Here is a 27,248-nt window from a genome sequence, read left to right as displayed (position 1 = left end):
TTTCATCAACTGTACTCAATGAAGCCAAGAAGTCAATGAAGATCAGGACTCAGAAACAGCCATTGGATTCAGCAAAAAGGAGGTTTCTGATCACTGTGATCATTGGAATAGAAATGATGCTTGAGGAAATGTTCAATAGGTAAGTCATGTCTGGCTCCTGGCGACCTCATGGGTTGCAGCATGCCAGGCTTCCCTGTCCTTCACTATCTTCTCAAGTTTGCTCAAACTCATGTCCACTGAGTTGATGATGTTATCAACCATTTCATCCTCTGTCACCCCATTCTCCTCCTGCCCTCAGTCTTTACAAGCATCAGGGTCTTTCCAATGAGTTGACTCCTCACGTCAGGTGGCCAAAGTATTAGAGCTTCAGTATCAGTCCTTCCAATGAATATTCAGAGTTGATTTCCTTTAGGATGGACTGGTTTGATCTTCTTGCTGTCCAAGGGACTCTCAAGAGTCTTCTCCAATACCACAATTCGAAAGGATCAATTCTTTGGTACTCAGGTTTCTGTATGGTTCAATTCACTTCTGTAGATGACTACCGGAAAAACCATAATTTTGACTATATGGACCATTGTTGACAAAGTAATGTCTCTGCTTTTTAATACGTTGTCTAGGTTTGTCATAGCTTTTCTTCCAAGGAGCAAACATCTTTTAATTTTGTGGCAGCAATCTGCAGTGATTTTGGAGCTCAAGAAAATAAAATCTGCCCCTGTTTTCACTTTTCCCCCATCTATTTGACATGAAGTGATGGGACCAGATGACGTATCTTTGTTTTTTAATGTTGAGTTTTAAGCCAGCTTTTTCAGTTGAGGAAATAGTAGGCAGCAAAGATTACAATTCCCCCCAAATCTTGCTGTGAAAGGGAGTATAAAAATGGGGTTGTAGTTGGAGATGAATAAGGATAATGAAGATTTTCTTTCTTTTTAAAAAATAGAGACATTATATTTGCCTAAATTAGTACGAATGGTTTAGTAAAAAGGGAAAATGCTAGAGGGGGAAGAAATAAGGACCATTCCTTTGATAGGAACAGAGAAATGCTAAATTTTAACAAAAAGAATGAGTGTACAGATAGCAGAGATGGCAGATTTGGTGGAAGAAAATGGAGTTACCATCACATTCCTTCTATTTTCTCAATGAGGTTACAAAGGAGATTCTAGGTCAGGAGGTACAGGGATGTATATTTGAAAATGAAAGAAAATTAAATTAGTTGTTTAGCAGAAAGAAGAAATTCACCTATCAGGTAACTAGTAAGATTGTTAGGCACTGGTAAATGTCGTGGTCAAGAATTTAAAATGAAGACTTCCTAGGTGGTCCAGTGGTTAAGAATCCGCCTGCCAATGCAGGGGACACAAGTTCGATCCCCGGTCCAGGAAAGCTCATGTGCCCTAGAGCTAACGCTCTGCAACAAAAGAAGCCACCACAATGAGAAGCTGGTGCAACACAACTAGAGAAAGCCCACGCACAGCAACGAAGATCCAGCATAGCTAAAATAAAAAATAAAAAGGATTTAAAATGAGACCAATTCATAGTTGCATTTTTCTCCAGCTACATTTAAACTATTATACTTGGATGCAGGTACAGAGTGTGAGGAGATAGCTGGATTTAACTAGGGTTGAGGTTTTGCCAGGTGAATACAACAGAGTGGATGGTGTAGGGGTAGAAATAAGAAATGAGGCAGGTATGTAGAATACTAAGGAGGTTTGATGGGTAGGGAAAAAACTGGAAGACATGAATTGGAAAGAAACTTTTTGAAGAAGGGGGAAAATGCTTTAGAAGTAGTAACGGGAAGAAAGGATAACAGCCTTGTCTTTAGACCCAACCTGTGGCTTCCTCATTTCTCATGTCCCTACCTGAGAGTTGAATGTCAGCAACAATCTTTGAGGCTAGTTTTAAATATAACAAGAAACCACTTTCTTATAGGCATGAGGATTTCTTAAGAGTACAAACTAGATTCAGAGACAAGATTAGGAAAAGAGTATTACAATATCCTCAGAGGTCAATACTTCTTTCAGTACTCAAATCCCAACTAACCCTAGCTCAGGTTCTTCTTTAGCTAGTTGAGAATAAAATGTACTATTTTACTTTGCTATACTTGGTGTCACTAGAGCCTTCCCTTCAGGAAGCAGTAGTTTCACCTAAGTGCCTTGCTCCTTTCCCAGCTCATATGTGGCTATTCTGCTAGCCTATTTCTTTGCTGTGGTGGTTTCCACTTTTAAAAAGCTTCACACAACTAGTTCCTTATCTTTTACGCATTCCCTTTCTCCTACCTAGACACATAGATTCCATTTTTCCATATATTATTTGAGGCCAGAGCACTTCTGTCAGTCTTGGAAGGCACTAGTTGATGTAACAAATAAGGCAATTCCAAACTTATTAACAGGCTGCTTTACAGACCTTTGCTTCTAACTTGCCACCTGAAACTCTGAAATGATTTTTTTTCTCTAACAAATTATAAGTGACGGTTAAGTTTCCCAGCTAGCCCTATGAATGTCACATCTCTTTAGGTGAGCTGAGCTGCAGGTTACTCTGGATGATTGTGTTAAAAAAAATAATAATAAAAAAAATTTCTTCATTCTTGGTATATCCTAGTCAAAATGCCTAAATGGATAAAATTTATTTTTGTACCCCTCCCACCCCCAACCTCCTTTTCTATATTCTCACTCATCTTCTAATGCCTTAAATTCCAAATGCTAAACTTCCCTACTTTCAGCCTGTTTTGGGCACCTTTTGCCCCCAAGCATCTCTAGGCTTTAGAATCAGAACCACTTCCTACTTTTCCCAAATTTCCAGTTTTTCAATGTATACTGTTAAGTCACTTCAGTCGTGTCCGACTCTGTGCGACCCCATAGACGGCAGCCCACCAGGCTCCCCCGTCCCTGGGATTCTCCAGGCAAGAACACTGGAGTGGATTGCCATTTCCTTCTCCAATGCATGAAAGTGAAAAGTGAAAGTGAAGTTGCTCAGTTGTGTCCAACTCTTAGCGACCCCATGGACTACAGCCTACCAGGCTCCTCCATCCATGGGATTTGCCGCTCCTCCATCCATGGGATTTGCCAGGCAAGAGTACTGGAGTGGGGTGCCATTGCCTTCTCCGTTTTCAATGTATAAGCCTCCCTTAACTCAGAAAGAATTCTTTAATAAACAGGACATACAACTATCATCTAAATGACAGAGTCCGTTAATCTAAATTAGCCCTGGGAGAAATTTCAGGCACAGTATCAAAAGTAAAGTGAAATATTTAGAAAATATTAGGAAAAGCACTTTTCTGTCTGCCTATTGCAGGGAAATATGAACTGCATGCAGTTTCTTTACTTTTGAACACAAACTTAGTTGTTTAAAATTTTCCCTTATGGGTTTCATAGAAAGCAGCAATGGAAGTTCAGCTTAAATAGAGAAACATAGAAACCACAGAAGCATCACACAAAGTTACACACAACAGCAGTAACTTTCCTCAGGCTTAAAATAGCAACCCAGTCTTCCTACAACTAAGTTATTTTTACAAACTTGAGCTAGATAAATACACATACCTTCTCTTCGCTCTTTTAATTTCTTCCGGAAAACCTCAGCCCGGATCTCTTCAAAGGAGAACTCCCCCACTCCTGCATAAATCTTCTCCTTACAATACATCATCTTCTCCTTCTTTTCAGACTCTTGCTGAAGACTTTGAACTCTCTGCAGAAGATCTCCTTCTTCCTTTCCAGGCTTTCTTGTGCTTAGAATGTGGTTTATACTGGGTTCAATTTTACATGGTGTCCTAAAAGAAGCAAGATAATTATTATTTATCATATAGATCAAATGAGCTGTTTCTTACGTTTTGACAAAACACAGGGATGATGTCAGTTGTAAGATTATATATGATGGATTCCAAAAAACAAAAATGATTAAGAGGCTAAAAATAATTTACATAGTCCATCAACAATTATGTTCTGAGTACTACTAGGATGAGGAAGGAATTAGCTATAAGTTAAGAGTCATCAAATAGCTTATATTACTTATAGGTAAAAATAAATCTTAATAACATATCTTTTTTTCAAAGGAGGTAATATTTTTATTGAAGTATATATAGTTGATTTATAATGTGTTAGTTTCACATGTACAGCAGTGATTCAGTTATATATTATATATATATATGTATATATATATTCTTTTTCAGTTTTCCCTTATAGGTTATTACAAAATATTGAATATAGTTCTCTGTGCTATACAGTAGGTCCTTGTTGGTTATCTATTTTATATATAGTTATGTGTATATGTTAATCCCAATCCCCTAATTTATCCCATACCTTTCTCCTCTGGTGGGCTTCCCTGGTGGCTCAGACGGTAAAGAATCTGCCTGCAATTAGGGAGACCTGGGTTCTATTCCGGAATTGGGAAGATCCCCTGGAGAAGGGAAAGGCTACCCACTCCAGTATTCTTGCCTGGAGAATTCCATGCACAGAGGAGCCTGGTGGGTTACAGTCCATGGCTCGCAAAGAGTCAGACATGACTAAGCAACTAACACTGACACTTTGCCCTTTGGTAACCATAAATTTGTTTTCTATGACTGTGGTGAATAACCAAATCTAAATAGAATCCAGTGTACAAAATGAAGCTAACTTATGCCCATTTCTCACTGTTCTGAACCCAGAAGAATTAGAAATACAGCATTTAGAGAACTGATGATGTAAAATTCAACATTATCAGCTGAAGGGGAAGAGTAGAGAGTGGTAATACAGGTTTGAAAATGGAGCATACCTCAATCAGGATCAGAATCACTTATATATCTTTTATTTTTTTGTGTATCTTTTTACAACTAAAGATATCTGGTCCTCAACTCAGATACACTGGATCAGAACTTTTAATGGTCCAAGCATCTACATGCTTAAAAAGCTTCCTCAATTTGCTCAACTGATAAAAAGACTTTATGAAAAAACCTACACAAACATCATATACCTAGCATATAATGAGGGGTTACAAATTATATATGAAGAAACTCTTGCAAAAATGGGACACAAAATATGACCTAATATTACCACTCCACAATGTTATATATTAGACTGAATCTCAGACTGCCTGATTATTTAATCATCTATTATATTTCATAGAAATGCCAAGAAAAAGACATCCAGAAAGAAAAAGCAGGTTATGAGCAAAAACTGCCATAATTCCTCACTACTGTCAATAATAAAGGTAGAACATCTCCCTTAAATAGCAGTGACCATCTTTGACTACACCAATTTAAATATAAACCTATTGAGTTTATTCCTTAATAAGAATAACAAGTGGTCTTTTAGCCCTAACACACTTAAAAAAAAAAAAAAGACATAAAGGAAATAAAACTTTCGTTTACTTTCATTTCCATAAAGAAGAAAAGGCTTTAGGAATTAGATAGGTGCCCCTGCCAAACTTAGTAATTTCCACCACAAAATATCTGGAAATCAAACTCACATAACTGGCTGTTGTGCAGTCTCTTCCACATATGGAGTAAAACTTGGAAGCATAGAGGGTACAGCTGTCATAGACGCTGTATTGCCTCGAGGCTGGCGATGAAGAAGAAAACTAAAATTACCATGGTTTTACATTCTGATGCACCATATGCAGACCATGCCTAATTATTCAAGAGGAATTAAAAGAGATGCTAAAAATACTCCTATATCTGAACTCTGAAGCCTTTGTTATGTTAGCAAATAAACTGGATCTTAGAGTCCTTACCCTGTATTCCAAAGGCCTGCCTGTGTTCCAAGGGCCGGCTTGCAGCTCATTTTCTTTGCCCCTGGACACAGGAGGTGCTATCCATGGCTGGACTGTAGGCTTAGATGGCTCTGCTCTAGAATCCTCATCAGCATTTTCATCAAAAACAATAATTCTAGTATTACTTTGCATCTGTTGAGGAACTGGATTTTGGAGACCTCTGTTCTGGCTTGGAGCTAAGAGAAAAATATTAAACTTTCAAAATCTAAATTTAAAAATCTTCACCAATTTAGATGCCCAATAAGGTATACCTGAACCCTTCCCAAATCAAGATTACTTCTACTACCATAGAATCAGAGATTTTTTTAAATAATAATTTTTAAAAACCTTAATGCATCAAATAATTAATTTTTAAGTCTATTCTGCATTTGTTACTTATACCCTCCCTCTTTTCCCTCACCTGTAATCTTTTACATATATATATCCAAAAAATAAATTCTGTATCTTCCTTCAGTTATCATTCTAACATTGTTTAATTTTATCAGGATTAACTGAAATCTTAATATTCATTTTTCTGGTAAAATTTTTATCTCAGCTGAAATGTACTGAATCTAAAAAAAAAACCAAGTTAGCTCACTTATTATTGGTATTCTCTTTAGTGGGGCTGCTTATTAGAGTCAAGCTTCATCATGATCTGGATAAAATATTTTTTAGGACTATATTCTCTGTACTCTAATTCTCAGATCTCCAAGGAACATTCTGAGTATTACAAAGTTGATATCAGGATAGGGATAAGAGATCTAAATATCTGGTCTATGTGTCTAACTGCTATAAATGTGGTTAATAAAAGCTTACTGCTCTCTGTACCTTCTGGTCAATTTTGCTGGGAACCTAAAATTTACCTAAAAAAATAGTAGATTTAAAAAACAGCTATTGCTGATCATCTTTAAGTATACAAAGAGAGCCCAATTTCTGACCCTCCAAAACTGAAGATCAAATTAATACATTCTTTGTGAATTTGGTACATGTAAGCTTTACTTTGATAATACTTGCTATATTACTGCATATCTTTCAACTAATAACTGAAACTCAGAAACTCTAGTTGCTTATTACTCTAGATAAATATTAGATTAACTTATTCTTTTTTCTTTTCCTTCCCTCTGTCTTTCCCTCTTTCTTTGCACTATAAGAGTCCCAGAATAGGTGTTTCTTAATTAAAGACACAAAATGATGACATGTTTTAGTGTTACTGTACACTGTGATCTCAGCTTCTCCTTAGACTTCTTTTTTGCTTCCTAGTAGTCGGAACAGTAGGACAATGTTCATATATATATTTATACATGATTTCCTTACATAATTTGCCTACCACCCGAAACTAAAAGCTTCCCATAATAACACTTAACAAACTTACCCTTGAGAGCACCCCCTACACGGCTGATTGGAGCTCTTGCTGTCTTTTTCCCTTTGCTTTTTAGTTCAGCCAGTGTGCTTCGCTGTGGTACAGAAGATCCCACAACTTCCTCCTCCTCTTCTTTCTCAAGTGCCAACAGAGTTTGCCGAGACACTCGAGCTTGGAATTGTCTAAAGTAAGAGAAGGGACCATTAACAGTTGGTGAGATGAACACTACTGTCCAGATTCAATTTCCTAATTTGCTAAACAGGGGAAGAGTGGGATGTAAGGGAAGAAATATATAAAAATAGCCAAAAGAAAGTGTTTATTCTCTCAGAAACAAAGAAAGCCACCTTGAAATCAGAGAAGGTCCAAATTTGTATGTCCAAATTTGACCAATCAAAAATACTCTGAAGAGCACCAGCAGGTTGACCTCGGGATTAGATCAGTGTCTTAGATTAAGATTATAGAATATATTAAGATCAGAGTTTCCCATCAACTTTTTATTATGACTTTTTAAACTCACAAAATAGTTGAAAGAGTGAGCACCCATATATTCTTTACCTAGATTAACTAATTGTTAACATCTTGACACATCTATTTTATTGTCTCTCTTGCTACATAGAATCCCCATCGGATTCCCTACCCCAACATTTTCCCTGAATCAAATGAATGAAGTTGCATTAAACATGACATTTTACTTTTTAGTAAAACTGGTAGAAGTTTGAAGACTAAACTTCTGTGCAGTTGCCAAAGTATTAAGTATTATCAAAAGGGTAAAGAAATTGAATAAACTGCAAATGCTGGCCAAGATGCAATAAACCCATATTAGCTTCTCTCTTTCTCACCGATTAGAATTAAAAACTCTAAAAAAAAACTTAAAAAAAAAAAAAAGAATTAAAAACTCCAGACAAAATACAAAAAAAGCAACCGAGGTCTCTAAAAAGTAAACAAAAGCAAGTAGACTGTGGAGAGGAGTCAAAGAAACAACCCACTCAAGGCTGTTTCCTGTTTTTTTTTTCCCCCTTCTCTTTTCCATTTGGTTTTGAATTGTTACATTAGCAGTGCAGGAAGCTAAAACTCCTAAAGAAACCTCATCTTTTTTTCCAGAGGAAAGGAAAAAGTGGACTGTGAGGGCCAATGAGTATGGGAGAAATATTGGAGGGGATGAGCTGAAGAAGAGAATCTCCTGATTCTATACATGAATTGGCACAAGCCCTGGACCACCCTTGAGCTATGCATACACAAAGCAGACCCAAAGCAGCACAGAAAAGGCTTTGAGAACTGAATTATAATATAAACCACTGTCCAAGCACTAGACTAACCCTGGAGTAACAGACAAATGGGATAGACCTAAAGGTCTCTGAAAATTGAACTGACATTAGAACCACCACTCACATAAGTTGAAAAAGAAATTATATCTGAAGGCTGGTTACCTAATAAGACAAAAGCATCAACATTAACAGGACCTAGAGTCTAATAATACCAGTATAAATGTCTAGTATATAATCCAAAATCACCTGACATATAAAGAACTAGGAAAATGTGACCAATTCTCAAAGGAAAAACAGAAATACAAATATCAAATGACAGCTTCCTGGTGGCTCAGACAGAAAAGAATCTGCCTGCAATGTGGGAGAACTGGGTTCGATTCCTGGGTTGGGAAGATCCCCTGGAGAAGGGCATAAAAACCCACCTCAGTATTCTTGCCTGGAGAATCCCCAAGGACAGAGGAGTCTGGAGGGCTACAGTCTGTGGGGTCGCAAAGAGTTGGACACAACTGAGTGACTAAGCACATTACAGCACAGTGACCAAAAACATAAATATAAAAATAACAGCACAACCATGATTGGTATTTATGTAGAAATTTTATATATAGTCTAAAGAATAACATTAAAAAAATCACAATATTGTAAAGTAATTATCCTCCAATTAAAATAAACTAATTAATAAAAAAATAAATAAAAACATCAAATGACCCAGGTGTTGAGTTTTCAGACAGATTTTATTTTTTTATTTTTATTTATTTTTTTTTCAGACAGATTTTAAAGCAGCTAACGCAATGATACTCCATAATATAAAGGTAAAAATATTTTAAATGAATGGAAAGACAGAAATTCTCAAATGACACACAGAAACTATGAAAGAGAATCAAATGGAAATTTTAGACCTGAAAAACACAATATCTGAAGTAAACAATTTACTGGATATACTCAATATCAGCATGGAAAAGACTGAAAAAAAAGAGTAAATGAACCTGAAGACAAATCAATAAAAATTGCCCACCCTAAAGAATAGAAAGAATTAAGTTAAAATTTTGTTTTAAATGAATAGAGCTTCATGGACCTGTGGGACAGTATCAGAGAGTCTAATATATGTGGAACTGAAGTTCCAGAAAAAAAGGTATAGAAAAGTATTTTAAAAATAATGGCTGAAAACTTTTCAAATTTTGTGAAAGGCATGTCTTTACAAATTCAAAAAGCCAAGTAAACCCCAAATGGATTAAATAAAGGCAATCATACCTAGATACATCATGATCAAACTGCTGAAAAGCAATGTTAAAGAAAAAAAAAACTTAGCCAGAGAAAATCAACTCATTACAAAAAGGGGGAAGAACCGTTCAAATGACTATAGATGTCCCATCAGATATCAGAGAATCTAGAAGACAGAAACATGCTAAAAGAATTGCTGGACCAAAATTCTACATCCAATGAAAATATCTTTCAGAAATAAAGATGAATAAAGACACTCTCAGGGGATTCCCTGGGGGTCCAGTTGTTAAAATTCCACGCTTCCAAAACAGGAGGCACGGGTTTGATCCCTGGTTAGGAAATCAAGATTCTGCATGCTGTAAGGCTGGGGTTGGGGGCGGTGGGGGAGACATTCTCAGATGAAGAAAAACTAAGAGAATTTATTGGAAAAGATTCACTCTAAATGAATGACTAGGAAAAAAACCTCTTTTGTCTGACAGGAAATGATATCAGAGGAAAACCTGGAACTTCAGGAATAAGGAGAACAAAAATGGTAAATATAACAGACTATTTTTCTCCTAAGTTCTTTAAAATACATATGGCTTTTGAAAGCAAAAATTATAACATTGTCTGATGAGATTTTCAATGTATGTAAATGTAATACTTAACACCAGTATATCAAGAAAGTAGGGAAGATATAGAACCTATATGGCTATAAAGCTTCTATTATTTTACTTGAAGTGGTAAAATATTAACTCTAAGTAGACTGTGAAAGGTTAGGTATATGTATTATATACCCTTGAGGAACCACTAAAAAAATAACAGTCAATAAAGTGAAACACTAAAAAAAAAAAACAATCCAAAAGAAGACAGTAAAGGGGCAACAAAGGAACAAAACACAGAGAAACTGAAAACAAATATTAAAATAACATATCTAAATCCCACAAAGTTGGTAATTCCATCAAAATGTTCTAAGTAAACCACATAAAAAATATTGTGAGAGTTGAGAAAAACACAACATCCAACTCTTTGCTGTGTATAAGAACCACTTTTAATAAAAAGACACTGTCAAGTTAAAAGGGAAAAGAGAAACCTGATTTAAAAATGGAGAGAAGACCTTAACAGACTTCTTCCAAAGAGGAAAGGCAGATAGCTAAAAGGCACATGAAAAGATGCTTGACATCAGTAATCTTCAGGGAAATGCAAGTCAAAACCACAACGAGGTATCACCTTACACCTGTCAGAATGACCATCATCAGAAAGAACACAAATCACAAACGTTGTCGAGGATGTGGAGAATCCTTGTACAGTGTTAGTGGGAATGTAAACTGCTACAGCCAGTGTGGAAAAGAGCATGGAGGTTTCTCAAAAAACTAAACAGAACTACCATATGACCCAGCAATTCCATTCCTGGGTATATATCTGAAAAAAAAACAAAAACACTAATATGAAAAGACACATGCACCCCAGTGTTCAGAGCAGCATTATTTACAACTGCCAAGATATGGAAGCAATCTAATTGTCACCAACAGATGAATGGAAAAACAAGATGTGGTATACATATATAGTAGAATACTATTCAGTCACAGAAAAGAATGAAATTTTGCCATTTGCAACAACATGGATGGACTTGGAGGGGATTATGTTAAGTGAAATAAGTCAGAAGAAGTGAGTCGTGTCCGACTCTTTGCGACCCCATGGACTGTAGCCTACCAGGCTCCTCCCTCCATGGGATTCTCTAGGCAAGAGTACTGGAGTGGGTTGCCATTTTCCTTCTCCAGGGGATCTTCCCAACCCAGGGATCGAACCTGGGTCTCCCACATTCTAGGCAGATGCTTTAACCTCTGAGCCACCAGGGACTCAAAATAAGTCAGATAAAGAGACAAATACTGCATAATATCACTTAAATGTGGAATCTAAGAAATACAACAAATTAGTGAATAAACAAAAAAGAAACTTACAGATATAGAGAACAAATTAGTCAGTACTAGTGGGGAGAGGCAAAATAGGGGTAGGGGATAGGAACATACAAACAATTAGGTACAAACTAAGCTACGATGACATATTGTACAACACAGGGAATATAGTCAATATTTTATAATAACTACAGATGGAGTGTGTGCACACACTAAGTCACTTCAGTCGTGCCCAACTCTGTGACTCTATGGATTGTGGCCAGCCAGGCTCCTCTGCCAATTGGATTCTCCAGGCAAGAATACTTTAGAGGTTGCCATGCAGGGTCTTCCTGATCTAGGGATCAAATCCACATTTCTTATGCCTACTGCAATGGCAGGTGGGTGCTTTACCATTAGCACCACCCAGAGTATAACCTTTAAATATTGTGGATTACTACATTGTATACCTTTAACTTTTACAGCACTGTACATCAACTACCCTTCAATAAAAAGAACCCCCTTTGTTAATAAAAGGAAATCCATGCAAAATCCTGTAATATGAATGTTTGTAGCAGCATTATTTCATAATTGCCAAAAAAATGAAAACAACCTAATGCTCAATAACTGATGAATGGATGAGTCATGCACTATATCTATAGAATGACATATTATTCAGCAATAAAAATGAAATACTGATATATGCCACAACTATGTTCATCTATAATGAACCTTGAAAATACATTAAGTGAAAGAAGCCAGTCACAAAAGACCACATAACGTGGGATTCCATTTATGTGCAATGTCCAGAATAGGGAAACCCAGAGAGAAAAAGCAGATTAATGGTTGCCTGGAACTGGATTGAGAGGGACTGGAGAGTCACTGCTAATCAGTTCAGTTCAGTTCAGTTGCTCAGTTGTAGCTGACTCTTTGGAACCCCATGGACTGCACCAGGCCAGGCTTCCCTGTCCATCACCAACTCCGGGAGCGTGCTCAAACTCATGTCCATCAAGTCGGTGATGCCATCCAACCATTTCATCCACTGTTATCCCCTTCTTCTACTTTCAATCTTTCCCAGCATCAGGTCTTTTCCAACGAGTCACTTCTGTGTATCAGGTGGCCCGAGTATTGGAGCTTCAGCATCAGTTCTTCCAATTAATATTCAGGACTGATTTCCTTTAGGATTGACTGGTTAGATCTCCTTGAAGTCCAAGGGACTCTCAAGAGTCTTCTCCCACACCACAGTTCAAAAGCATCAATTTTTCGGTGCTCAGCTTTCTTTATAGTCCAACTCTCATATCCATACATGACTACTGGGAAAACCATAGCTTTGACTATATGGATCTTTGTTGGCAAAGTAATGTCTCTGCTTTTTAATATACTGTCTAGGTTGGCCACAGCTTTTCTTCAGGGCAAGTGTCTTTTAATTTCATGGCTGCAGTCACCATCTGTAGTGATTCTGGAGCCCAAGAAAATAAAGTCTGTCACTGTTTCCATCGTTTCTCCATCTATTTGCCATGAAGTGATGGGACTGGGTGCCGTGATCTTAGTTTTCTGAATGTTGAGTTTTAAGCCAGCTTTTTCACTCTCCTCTTTCACTTTCATCAAAAGCCTCTTTAGTTCTTCTTCACTTTCTGCCATAAGGGTGGTGTCTTTTGCATATTTCAGGTTATTGCTATTTCTCCTGGCCATCTTGATTCCAGCTTGTGCTTCATCCAGCCCGGCATTTCACATGATGTACTCTGCATATAAGTTAAATAAGCGCGGTGACAATATACAGCCTTGACGTATTCCTTTCCCAATTTGGAACCAGTCTGTTGTTCCATGTCTGGTTCTAACTGTTGCTTCTTGACCTGCATACAGATTTCTCAGGAGGCAGGTAAGGTGGTCTGGTATTCCCATCTCTTTCAGAATTTTCCAGTTTGTTGTGATCCACAGAGTCAAAGGCTTTAGCATAGTCAGTGAAGCATAAGTAGATGTTTTTCTGGAATTCTCTTGCTTTTTCTATGATCCAACAGATGTTGGCAATTTGATGTCTGATTCCTCTGCCTTTTCTAAATCCAGCTTGAACATCTGGAAGTTCTTGGTTCACGTACTGTTGAAGCCTGCTGCTGCTGCTGCTAAGTCGCTTCAGTCGTGTCCGACTCTGTGCGACCCCGTAGACGGCAGCCCACTAGGAACCCCTGTCCCTGGGATTCCCTAGGCAAGAACACTGGAGTGGGTTGCCATTTCCTTCTCCAGTGCATGAAAGTGAAAAGTGAAAGTGAAGTCGCTCAGTCATGCCCGACTCTTAGCGACCCCATGGACTGCAGCCTACCAGGCTTCTCCGTCCATGGGATTTTCCAGGCAAGAGTATTGGAGTGGGTCGCAACTGCCTAGCTTGGAGAAATTTGCGTATTACTTTGTTAGCATGTGAGAAGAGTGCAATTGTGTGGTAGTTTGAACATTCTTTGGCATTGCCTTTCTTTGGGATTGGAATGAAAACTGACCTTTTCCAGTTCTGTGGAATAATAATAAGTATGGAATTCATTTTGGGGTGTTAAAAATGTTTAAAATTAGATTGTGGCAATGGTTGCATACCTTTAAAACTGTTGGGAAAAAAAGTAAAGAAAGGAAAAGACGTATCATGAAAACTAAAGAAAGCTGGACTGGCTATATTAATATCAGATCAAGCTGACTTCAGAAAAAGTATGATCAGGGATAAAGATGAACATTATATGATGATAAAGGGATCAATTCTAAATGTGTATTTACTTAATAGAACTTCAAAATATATGTAGCAAGGCTGATAGGAGCTCAAAGAAGAGATAAATTCACAATAAAAGAGGGAATTCCCTGGTGGTCCAGTGGTTAGGACTCTGAACTCTCATTTTCGAGGGCCCAGGTTCAGTTCCTGGAAGGGGAACAAAGATCCCACAGGCTGTGTGGGAAAAAAAAGAAAAAGAAAATCCCACACACACAAAAAAAACACAATAAAAGAGACTTCAAGATTCCTCACTCAGTAATTGACAGAATAAGTAAACAGAAAGTCAGCAAGGATAAAGAAGACCAGAACTGACTACCAATCTACTTGACCTAAGAGTGACATTTATAAAATATTTTATTCCAAAATAGCAGAAAACACATTTTTCAGGTGTACACAAAACATTCACATATTCTGGGCCATAAAATGAACCTTAATAAATTAGAAAGACTTGAAACCATACAAGTTATGTTCTCTAACCATAATGGAATTAAACTAGAAATCAGTAGCAGGGAGATAACTGAAAAATCTCCAAACATTTCCTAAATACACTTCTATATATCCCATGGATCAAAAGGAAGACATAAGGAAAATTAGAAAATATTTTAACTGAATGAAAATGAAAATATAGTATTATTATCAAAATCTGTGGGATACAGCTAAAGCAGTGCTTAGACAGAAATCTTTTATATTAGGAAAAAAAGCTCTAGAAAACAGTGCTCTAAGTGTCACCTTAAATTAGAAAAGGGGTAAGTTAAACCCAAAGTAAGCACAAAGAAGGAAATAATAAAGAGCAGAAATTAATAAAATCAGGAGCAGAGTATCAATTAAGATTAAAAAATCAATGGAAGCAAAAGCTGATTTCCTAAAAAGATCAATAGAAATTGATAAACCAGAGGACCAATATCAGGATTATCAATATGAAAAAACAAAGAAGGAAGGTCACTACCTAACCTATAGACATTAAAAAGATAATAAAGGAATACTATGAACACCTCTATGCCTACTAACTCATCACTTAGATGAAGTGGACCAAGTCCTTGAAAGAGAAACTACCAAAGCCTATTCAAAGAAATAAAAGATCTAAATAAATGGAGGAATACATCTTGTTCATGCATAATACTAATCAAAATCCTAGAAAGGTGATTCTAGAATTTATACAGAAAGTCAAATGAACTAGAAGAGTTAAAAAGAACAATTAACTGATTTCCAGACTTACTATAACTCTTCAGCAATCTAGATAAGGGTAATATATACCAATGATAGACAGTAAGATCAAAAGAGAAAACAGAGTAACAAATAAACCTACACAAATATGATCACCTGATTTTTGACAAAAATGCAAAGGTACTTCAATGGAGAAAACTTTTTCAACAAAAGGCACGTGAATAAATAAGGCTCATAGGTAAAAAAAAAGAACCTTAATACCTTCTACAAAAATTAACTCAAAATGGATCACAAATTTAAAACAAAAAATAAAACTATAACACTTCAGGATAAAAACACAGGAGAAAAATCTTTGTGACCTTCAGCTAGATGAAATTCTTAGATATACCAAAAGCACAACCCATACAAGAAATAATTGATAAATTAAACGTCTTCAAAATTAAAAACTTCTGTACTGTAAAAGTTACTTCCAGAATTAAGCTGGGAGAAAGGTTTACAAATCATTCATCTGACAAAAGACTTGTATTCAGAATAAAGAACTCTTACAACTCAAATGCATTATGCTAAATGAAAGCAGCCCGAATCAAAAGACTATATACTATATGATTCCACTGACATGACATTATGGAAAAGTCTAAACTATAGGGCTGGAGAATAGATCAGTGGTTGCCAGAGGTTGGGACTGTGAGTAGGTGTTGACCACAAAGGGATAGAATGTGGGAATTCTATGGAGTGATGAAATAATTCAACTATATCTTAATGATGATAATGGTTACATGTTTCTATTTACTTGTGAAAACATAGAACTGTACATCAAAGACTAGATTTTACTGTATATTAAATAGAAAATATTGAAATATTGTCTTTTAAAAAACCAAATAGTAATGAAATTAACTTGCCAGTCCACAGAGAGCACTTTATTCAGATGCAAAACAACTTTTTGTATCTATTAAAGAGTTACAAAAAGCTGCAGAGAGGAAGTTTACCTGTGCTGGGACTGCAGTCTTTCCAGTGGTTCAGCCTTCTGTTCAATACCTTCTTGAAATATCAGATCTGCTTTCTTAAAGTTTTCTCTAGCTTCATATTCTTCAGCCCATGAGATATAAAACTGAGCAAGTGAAATGCCAATTCCTTGGTTATGTAGATAACTGTACATATCCAAAGGTTCATTGCATAAATGCCCCTGTAACAAATTAAAAGCATTAGCAGTTAACCAATTTTTCTTCACATATTGTCTGTTATGTGCCAGTCACTGGAGATACAATATGTAGTTTCTGCACTGAAAAAAATATTATCTATTATTATAACACAAGATTACAAGGAATATATTGGGAGGACCCAAAACACATTTACACTAATCCCTTACCCAACAAAAGTAAGGAATTAATTTGTAAGAAAAAGAAATGCGGAAGAAAGCTTTCAAGAATGCATGACATTTGAGCGTGGCCCTTAAGGAGAAATAGATTTATATAAGGTAAAGAGTGGGAAATGAAGTGCACTCTAGGCAGAGAAAAAAGCATAAGCAAAGACACTGAAGACTAAATTTGTGGAGGTGTAGGCTAGATAGAAGTTTGAGGAAAAAAGGTGTGACCAGGCTTGAAAGTCAAGCTCATCAATTGTAAATATACCTGATAGTCAATGTTATATGTGTTGGGGTAGGAGAGCTAAGAAATGACATGGTCAAATCTGTATTTTAAAAGGGACCTTATTAAGACCAGCTACAATACAGATAATTTGAGCAGCAAAAAGGGAAAGGGAAGGGATCAGTAAAAATCCCACACCACTAACAAGTTTGATATATTTTTTCAGTCTTTATTTTTCTCCTGAGGAAAAAAAGGAACATATATCATTTTTCCACAGGATAAAAAGATTTTTGTCATTTTATAGTTTTAATCATAATTAAATATTTTTATTCCATTTAACTGTGCATCATTCATTTTTCCATGCTGCTACTTAATTAATATTTTTGAACGGGTGAACAATGTTCCAGCTAGTAGATCTTTCATCATTTAACTATTCCCTTATTTTTTGGACAAACCATTTCTAATTTTTCCCAATTGTAAATAATTGTGTAATGAATACCTTTAAGCATATTGCCTTTCACATTTTACATTATTCCCTTAAGATAAATTCCTATAAGTGGAACTATGTTAAAAAGTAAATTGCTTTCTAAGACGGTTATACAAATTTAAAATGTTAGTAGTTATTTCCAAATATAATTTCATAGCTAATATTTATTTTTAAAAGTTTCTACTTTCATATAAAAATAACATTTCAGTGTTCTCATTAAGAGTTCTTTTACTACTGCAGAGGATAATATTTTCTCCTGTTCATTTACTACATGTATTTTCATTCAAATCTTTCTGTTCCTGATTGCATAGCCTTGGTTTAGTCTGCCTCGTATGTTTTACCATACATCTCAACACTTTCCCTCTTTCTCTTCTGTTACACTTAACAATTAATTGCTTACCATCTGTCTTTCTCAATAAAGTAAGTTCCACAAAGGCAGAAAACATTGCTCTCTACTACATTCCAGTCCCTACCCACAGTCTAGTAGAAAAAAATGAAATGTTCCATTTATATCATTAACAAAATCCATTAGTATCTTATAGTTTAATTTCATAGTAATTCAGTAATGGAGTTTTTCTGCTTATTCAAATTAGAGATGTTTTCCCACATGTGATGATATTTCAAGCAAAGTAATAATTCTCAATGTTTATCACTGTAAGAGCAAGTCCTTGATATCTATTACTACATAAATAAAGTTTAAAATTGACTGCACTTCAGTAATGGTTTTCTGAATAGCTGTGGTGAAGCATGGGGCACTGAATACAGTTTGGGTTATTCTAGAGTGCTGAACAAGATCACTTAAGAAATAAATAAAAGGATAAGATGGTTAGATTAATCGATTCAAAAGTTAAACATATCTTTCTGGTAACTCTTAAAAAGCCAAATTAAAACCATTTTAAACTTTTAACTAAAAATACTGGATATTTTCTAAGAACAAATTTTTCCTTAGCTAGATTTTAGTTATCCTTTATAAAAATGACTGGAGAAAACTTTCTGCAAAGCAAAAGAGTAGTTTGAGGAACCCATCTTTATTCCTTTTGACTAAGAAAGAGAGCAAAATAATTTAATATGCACCTTGTTTCCCAGGTATAAAGTTTAGATTACTGCTGATCACTCTAGGACTAATAATTTGAATTTGAGGGTTTTTATTTTTTTTAAATGTTGAATTTGAGGGTTATCTAGACCAGTGCTTTTCCAATTACCTGTGGTGAAGGGGGCAGTTGTTTTTTTTTAAATGTTGAACTTGAGGGTTATCTAGACCAGTGCTTTTCCAATTACCTGTGGTGAAGGGGACAGTTTTAGGCGTGTGTGTTTAAAAGTTTCCACTGCATTGTTGACTGATATTTTTTAAAAAGACAATAAAAATAGAAGTTACAAGAAAAATGATGTGCATAGATGCGCAACATTAAATTGTTAATAAAATTTCTAAACGCTTACTCTCAATTTTTGTATTTACCTTGAACAGTCCACAGATCATTCTTTCAGGAGCACTGGTTTAGATTATGCTTTTTACTCTATGATAATTATTACTCTTCACTATAAACACTGGGTTAACACAAGTGAACAGAGAAATTATTCCAATTACTACTTTTAATAGCCCCAACTAAATATAATCATAGAAACCTGGGATTAAATGTCACTTTAGAGGTTTATTTAGTTCAACCTTCTAATAAGTCACATATAAGAATATTATATATAGAATGAACAACAAAATCTATTGGTACACCATCAGGAACCACAGTCTCCATACTAACAAATCTGTTTAGCATTCTTTGTGTGCTACCCTTTCTTATAAATTCCCATAACTACTATCCCTAAGGTAATGTCACCAACTTACATAAGGATGCCAAGATATGTCAAATGACCTGCAGAAATCAAGATAATTATGTCTTCAAGATTCATTTAACTATATTAATAATTATTTTATTATATTTTAGCCAGAAATATAGAGATATATTTTAGCCAGAAAACTTATTAATTTCCAATGTTGGTATTTCATCATATTACAATGATTGTTGAAAATAGTCTATTATTTAGAATTACTTGACTACTTATTTTTAATTTTTTATATATTTTATTTAAAGTTTTTATCCAATATCTAATTCTATCACCTAAAATTCTATTCTAAATATTTACCACTTGCCTTTTTTCCTTTTTTTAAAAGAATTATTTATTTATTTATTTTTGGCTGCATCAGGTCTTAGTTGGGTTAGGTGGTCTTTTTTTGAGACGTGTGGGCTTCTCTCGAGTTGTGGTGTGCAGGCTCAGTAGTTGTCGTGTGTGTGGGCTTTGTTGCCCCATGGCCTGCGGGATCTCAGTTCTCCAACCAGGGACTGAAACTGTGTCCCCTGCATTGGAAGGTAGATTCTTAACCACTGGACCACCAGGAAGTCCCCAGTTGCCTTTCTCTAATCTCTTTTAGGATAAAAGAGAAGAGTTAATGTCTAAGAAACTCTGGTCATCATTTTTATAAAGATGTTTTCATAAAAAATCCTCAAAAGTGTTCTTAAAAGAACTACATGTCAAGTAAGACAGTACAAAGTGGTCAGGTCAATAGTTTTAATTATAGCAACATACTAAATGAAAAAAATGAAAGACAGATAAAATATAAACAACACTTTTTTTTATGGTGATGATTCAAAAAATGGAAGAAAGGAAAGGCAGAATCACCTACAAAAGCTTTTCCCAAACAACTGTACTACTACCTACCACGTGCTGGTTCCCATATGTCCTCCCCAAGTACAGCTGCACGGACTAATGATTAAAATTGATAAATAACCCATTCCTACAGAGAGATATATAGGCCTTATGATCACTTTTAATGGGTTAAAAAAATATATAGTAAAATGCATCTCTAGATGGAAACAATTTAACAAATATTGAGTATTTATGGAATGTTTAGTATCTACTGAACAGCTCAGTTTCTGGATGTATAAGATACCTATAGAGAAAAATCTCTTAATTTAATATTTTAAACTCAGATGGCACTTCAGAAAGACTTACCAGCTTAAGCCAGAGACTAAGAAATCGAGGATCATTATAATATCGTTTTTCTCCTTGTAGTGCTTCTACAGCTCTTTCTAATAATGTTGACATATTGCTTTCCTTCCCGCCCTGAGGATAGTTTTGCTCTGTCCAGTTAATATATCTGAATAGGAAGAGAGGAAATGAATTATTTTTCAAGTTTAACATGTCTTGTTCCAAGATCCATTCTGGACTTTTCAAAGCAGAAATATCTAATATGTTGACAATGTTTATTTAGAGGTTTTCAGTGACATGTCCTAAACCTGTATCTCTCAAACTTTTCTAAATATTGCTAATATGTACCTGTGGGAAAAAATGAGGATGGTGGCAGATGGGTATAGCTCACAGTCGCACCTCAGGAAGATACACTATGATTATTCTGCTTCTTCGTGTCTCAAAAACACTACTCTCTACTCTAACACACTGCTTCACACAACCCAGTTTGAGAAGCATAGCTAAAAGAACTCCATCTATTGAGTTTCTATTGCCCTGTTAAATAAAAAAGACTCACCTATCCCAAACATCCAGAGGGTCATTTCCAGCATAAAATCGAATTTCAGATTCAAATGCTCTGAAATTTAAACAGAAAATGTTAGCATAAGCAATAGTGATAAAAGCCAAATGAACGAGTGTCACCTTTATTTTTATTCATTATTAAATATTTAATATCAATCTAGATAACTGTATTGGAGTTTGACAGCTTGTTAAACAGAAAGAAAAAGAATAGAAATAATCAGGATTCAGTTTGATAACATAACTGGAGAGATAAAATATGAAGAAATTAGAGAAATTTCAAGACAACTTATAGAAAAGCACTATTACACAGCATTTAAAGCTCTGGAACAAGACTCCCAAGGTTCCAGTGCAGCTCCACTAATCACTAACTGACATTAGAAAAGCTATTTAAACTCTGCTTTCAGTTACCTCATCTATAAAATGGGGATAATAATATGATCTATCTTATTAGGTTGATTAGTCTTAAGTGTAAAGTGGTTAACAAAGTAAGTAGTTAAGTACTCAATAAATGACACCTACTACCTTTATATGCATATGATAGTACTGAAGAAGCTAAATATACACACACACATAAATATATACCCAGAAATAAGACTCTTAAAGAGAAATTCCATGGATAACATTAGTCAAAGAAGAATTAGACCATATAAAAATTGGAGGCATGTTTCAGAGAAAGTGTGAAATATGACTTTATAAAGTGCTTACAAAGGCAGAGGGCTAAGATGAAGTTAAAGATTGACCAGTCAGAACAGAGAGGAAGTATTATGTAATAAACCACAATTTAAATAAACAATTTATCAATAACTGTATAAGGGATTATGTTTAACATAAAGAATAAGAGTAGTCCCTGATACAAAAGACCCTTAAACTCTAATAAGAAAGACAGTACATAAATGAAAAATTAACTAACAATACAGAGCAGTATATTACAACTGCCAAGAATTGATAGTAAAGGCTTCATGATGTCAAAAGGAGGTGTTATAGAAGCAGTCGTAGAAGGTGGGACTCTGAAGGAAACATAAGATTTCAAAGAAAAAGAGTTTTCCAAGAGAGAGGGAAATCAGTATTGAATACAGTTGTCAAAATCAGAGAGCTTATCCAGCTATAACATAAAGTCAGTATTGGGAATAAATGGAGATATCTAGAGAGGTAAGAGAATGCTTTAAATGCAAATTTAAAGAGCTTGGATTCTGCCTGTTCAAGCCAGTAGTGGTTCTTCAGTTGGAGAGTATCTTGAATATGGTAAGTAAAGATTTCAAGAAGATTAATCAGGTAACACTGAAAAAGGCTGAGACCTGGGACCCTTGGCTACAGTGCTTGCACCTGGACAAATGTTTTCTGGAGCAACTGAATATAAAGAAACTATAAGGGAGTAAAAAATAACTGTGTACATGAACACAGCTGGAACAAATTTTGAACAAGATACAAAAAGACCAAAAACCCAACTGCTGCTTCTAAGGTGTCCAGAGCAAAACCAGGGTACTGCAGTATGATCCCTGCATACAGCAAAACCAAGGGGGTGGGCAGATCACCCGAGCCACCCCTCCAGCCCAAACCTTGGACCCATCGCTACCCTCATTCCCTTTAGGGAACCAGTTGGCCCATGTTCAGGAAGCAAGCAAGGGAACCTGTTACTTGTTTTTGCTCCCTGCAGCTCTAGTCCCAGTAAAGCCTTGCTTGAATGTCTTGTCTGGCCTCTTACCAATTTCTACTGATTAAAGAATCCAAGAACCCTGTTTGATAACAACAGTATAAGAATAGGAGAAATTAGAAAAGGGGCCACAATTGTGTGACTAAAATGGTGATTTAAGTATAAGATAATGAAATAATGAAAAAAAAATTCAAGATACTATTGATAAAAATCAGCAAACCTCCAAATTTATCTATGGATTCAATGCAATCCAATTCAAATCCTAGCAGTCTCTTTTCCAGAAACTGACACAATGATTTTAAAATTTGGAAAAGCAAAGGACCAATAATAGCTGAAAGAATTTTGAAAAAGAACAAGTTGGAGAATTTATTCTACCTGACTTCAAGTCTTATTATATAAAGCTAATCAAGACAACATACAACTGATGAAAAGGTAGACAGTTAGGTCAATGGAACAGAATAGAGTCTAGAAATGATCCACACATACACAACCAAATGATTTTTGACAAAAGCCCCAAAGCAATTTAATAGGGAAAGACAAAAAACTCTCTTCAACAAATGAAGGCAGAACAACTAGATAGGCATATGAGGGTAGGGACGGAGGCATAAGACCTTTTATTCTAACCTCACGCCATGCACAATGACAAATTTAAGATGAATCACAGACTTAAACATAAAAGCTAAAACATAGCTACTAGGAGAAAAAAAAAATTACAGGATATTTTCCTTTTTTCAAAAAAAAGGACCTTTTAGGCAGGCAAAGATTTCCTAGAGGAGACACAAAAGGTACTAAAAGAAAAACACTAATCAATCAGACATAAATATTAAAAACTTCGGCTTGTCAAAAAATACCAAGAAAATAGATAGCCATGAACTGGGAGAAAATTTTTTAACACATATATTTGATAAGGGACTTGTATACAGACTACATAAAGAACTCTTTCAGTTCTATTCTTAGATGCTCAGTCATGTCCAACTCTTTGCGACCCCGTGAACTGTAGACCACCAGGCTCCTCTGTCCATAGGGATTCTTCAGGCAAGAATACTGGAGTGGGTTGTCATGCCCTCCTCCAGGGGATCTTCCAATTGTAAAATAAGGCAAAATATCTGAACAAACGCATCACAAAGGAAGATATATAAATGGCCAATAAACAAGTAAATAAGTGCTCCCTTCAGTAGTCACCTGGGAGATGTGAAGTAAAACCAAAACTATTATACATCCACCAGAATGGCTAAAATGAAAAAAAAAAAAAAAAAAAAAAAAAACAACCACCACACTAAATATGGGAATGGATCTGGAGAAAATTGATTCTAATATGTGTCTGATAGGAGTGTAAAATATTACAACCTTTTTGGAAAATAAACACTTATTCTATGACCTAGCAATGCTATTCCAAGAGAAATGACAATCTATGTCCACAAAAAGTCTTACTCTAGAATGTAAATAGCAGCTTTACCCACAAAACACATAACTGGAAAGAATCCATTTGTCCATCAATTGATAAATGGATAAACAAATGAAATACTACTTAGTTAAAAAAAAAGGAACAATCTACTAATACATGCATGCAACGTGAAAATGCCTAAAAAATATTTTGAAAGTACTGCATCATTCCATTTATATATAGTAAAATAAACAAAACTAACCTATGGTGATAAAAATGTGATCACTGGTTTCTTCATGGAGGAGGGGAAGATTGATTGGGAAGGTGCAGGAGAGAATCTTCGGAGGTAATAAAAATGTTCTGTCTTGAAATGTGTATCAAAATCACCTAAGCATACTTAAAAATTTGAGCCTTTCACTGCATGCAAATTATACTTAAAAAAATCAGAGGCTTCCCTGGTAGTCCAGTGGTTAAGAATCTTCTTGCCAACGCAGGGGACACAAGTTCGATCCCTGCTCTGAGAAGATTCTACATGCCTTGGAGCAACTAAGCCCGTGCGCCACAACTACTGAGACTGAGAGTCACAACTACTGAAGCCCATGTGCCTAGAGCTTGTGCTCAACAAGAGAAGCCACCTCAATGAGAAGCCTGCGCACTGCAACAAAAAGTACTCCCTGCTCACCACAACTAGAGAAAGCCTGCACACAGCAACAAAGACCCAGCACAGTCAAAAGTTTAAAATAATAATAAATAGATCTTTAAAAAAAAAAATCACCGATTCCTAGCAATCGACTAAATCAATGAGTATGAGAGAGCAGTGAGGTAATTCAGATTAATTAGATTAATCTGAATTAATTAATCATTCAGATTAATTCATACCATTAATCAAAATGGAGTAGAAAAAGGAAGGTCCTACATAAGAGAAGAGATTCAGTATTTAATACACTAGTGAAATATTTATCTCATCATATGTTACAGGAAGATAAAAAGACATTTAGAAGGCAAGTAAGAGATGTAGACAGTAGTTAAATAATGCTGGAAAATTTGAATATGGAATGAGAAAAGAGGGCAAAGAACAGAAACTTAGGTAAAATGAAGTAGGAAGCCAACAAGCAAAAAGGAAGAGTAGTTTAGTGAAGTGGAAAAACTAGTACAATGTCACAGAATGTCATCAAAAAGATTTACGAATAGAACACCATCTGTGAAACAAAACCATAAAATCCAATGCTTTTAAAGATTCAAAGAGATGATCAAGGGTATTCATTATATTAGATCAAAATTATGATAATTTTCTGATAATACAAGAATTTTTTGGTCACGAGACTGCAGGTAGAAACCAATACTTTAGTTTACCTTTTTGAAAAGAAGTGTATTTATCAAAATACAAATTTATCAAAATTTGTCAAAGGAGAGCAAGTTTTATCGTTCACTATATTGAACAATATAGTGGTATTTTTCAGCTTTTCATCACCCTGAGTTCCTTAAATTCAGTTTCTCCAAGGCTTACATTTTCTTTGGAGACCACTATTTCTTTTGCACACATTCTCAAAAATACTTTCCTAGAACATTAATAATTGAGTACAGACAAAGGATAAACAGATGCACTCTCCCTCAGTGTTCAGAACACAAAGAAGCAATTTCATTAATTGATTAGTCTCAAAGAGTTAATTCTGTTTCAGGATTCAGAATGACATAATTCTTTTGGTAGATACTATAGTATGATACTTGCTTTACTTATCAGTTACCCCTGTATGAGAAATATTTCTATTGATAGAAGAGTTTGGCTGCTCCAGTGAAATGAAATCCTATAGCTCTTGTTCTTAAGTGCGCTTGAGGGGATCTTTAGATAGCTGTTGTGTGATAAGAAAGCAGGAGGGGAACAGATTCTCAGACTACCAATTTTTGAAGAGTAGTTTAGTACTCCTTATGCCATCCTGCATGGGTGCACGGCCACATTACTACCACAACTGGGGGTGAATGATGACTGGTTGGAGCCCCAACCATCCTACATACCGTTTTTGTTGTTGAAGAGTAGTGTTACAGGCAGATTCTTGCTGTGCCAGCGCTCCCTGAAGTGTGGACATGATCCGCCCCTGCCTTAAAGGTTGGACATTTTCTTTACTCAGCTCCCATTCATCTCCCTCCAAGGACATGACTTCACTGTGAAGAGAGAAACAAAAGTAAATCTCATACTAACACTGAATTGTTATAACACTGGATTATTGTAAATGTTTTCAGAAAAGTGATAATTCATGATCTTTGGGTTAAATACAGTGGGCCAGCAGATTAGTAGTGTTATTAATGTTATACTCCTAACCTTCTATCTGTGACCTGGTTTCCAAGTTCAAGGCTGCAGTATTACCTAATGGAAGAGAGAACATGGCTACAGTATTGTGAGCAATATCCTAAGAAGAAAGTTTATGACAGGAAGAAAGAAGGGAAAAAAATATTATAAATTTGGCAAAGTAGACAAAAGTCAGATTGATGCCTATCACTGAATGCATCACCTTGTTTAATTTAAAATTAGCAAAGTGTTTATCAGACTAACCCCATGTTTCAACTGATTACTTAAAGCTGAACTTTATATATATAGGTAGCCCAGAGTAGAAGCAGACAAAAATACACTTTACTGGTCATAAATGGCTCCTCCAATTATGTCAATTCTATGGGGGGAATCTGCAAAAGCTTTTTGGAGGTAATCACCACAAAGGGTAAATACTCTGAACTTCAGAGCTCTACAATCCTCGAAGAGAAGCTTACTTCTGGCCAAGAGATGCTATTTCTGTGTTTAAAACAGAGACAGACAGGCACTATTTTTCAAAAATAAAGTGAAAGTTTTGTGTGACCTCAGTCTAGAGGAGAGCTGAAAACTCCCTTCAGGAAAACAAACTGTAAGTGATTAATAATGTAAGTTGTAACTACTCTTATCTTTTTAACTATTTTGTGTAAATATAAGGGCCATGTCATTTATTTTTCTATTCTCATGATCTAACACAGGATCTAACAGTAGTAAGCAGTGAATAAATATTGAGGTTTCTAGATTTCTTCTCTTACAATAGCAATTAAAATATCTGTTAAATGTCCAAAATTGAGCTGGGATTGTTTCCTCCCTCCCTTCTCCTCTTGCCTCCTCAAAGACCTGCTTTTTCCCTCATCTCAAATAAATGGCAATTTCATTTATCCAGCTCTCAAGTAAAAAATCTTAATGCCAACCTAGACACCCCTCTCACACCCCCCAGTCATCCAGCAAGTCCTGTTGGTTCCACC

General features: G+C 35.6%; 2 protein-coding genes and 1 non-coding gene across 3 annotated transcripts in view; 1 reads left to right on the top strand and 2 right to left on the bottom strand.

The window, feature by feature from the left end:
- Nucleotides 1–27,248, top strand: part of SRP14 (signal recognition particle 14) — a 173,883-nt gene that overhangs the window by 47,281 nt on the left and 99,354 nt on the right. The gene's annotated exons all lie outside the window — the stretch shown is intronic.
- Nucleotides 1–27,248, bottom strand: part of BUB1B (BUB1 mitotic checkpoint serine/threonine kinase B) — a 55,379-nt gene that overhangs the window by 26,036 nt on the left and 2,095 nt on the right. The window contains exons 2-9 of the mRNA XM_055537353.1: nt 25,995–26,141; nt 20,942–21,001; nt 20,410–20,554; nt 16,323–16,519; nt 7,085–7,254; nt 5,695–5,909; nt 5,431–5,522; nt 3,531–3,757 (exon numbers count right to left, since the gene is read on the bottom strand). Coding sequence (XP_055393328.1) covers nt 3,531–3,757; nt 5,431–5,522; nt 5,695–5,909; nt 7,085–7,254; nt 16,323–16,519; nt 20,410–20,554; nt 20,942–21,001; nt 25,995–26,141 — 1,253 coding nt within the window. The remainder of the gene's footprint in view (nt 1–3,530; nt 3,758–5,430; nt 5,523–5,694; nt 5,910–7,084; nt 7,255–16,322; nt 16,520–20,409; nt 20,555–20,941; nt 21,002–25,994; nt 26,142–27,248) is intronic.
- On the bottom strand, nt 11,322–11,393 carry TRNAS-AGA (transfer RNA serine (anticodon AGA)). Its single transcript has one exon. It is a non-coding gene; the product is annotated as a tRNA-Ser (tRNA).

Source organism: Bubalus kerabau, chromosome 10 (assembly GCF_029407905.1).
Source record: "Bubalus kerabau isolate K-KA32 ecotype Philippines breed swamp buffalo chromosome 10, PCC_UOA_SB_1v2, whole genome shotgun sequence".
In the NCBI taxonomy this organism is placed as follows: Eukaryota; Metazoa; Chordata; class Mammalia; order Artiodactyla; family Bovidae; genus Bubalus; species Bubalus kerabau.
The sequence above is the reverse complement of the archived record's forward strand: the minus strand, read 5'-3'. Positions and strand labels throughout refer to the sequence as shown.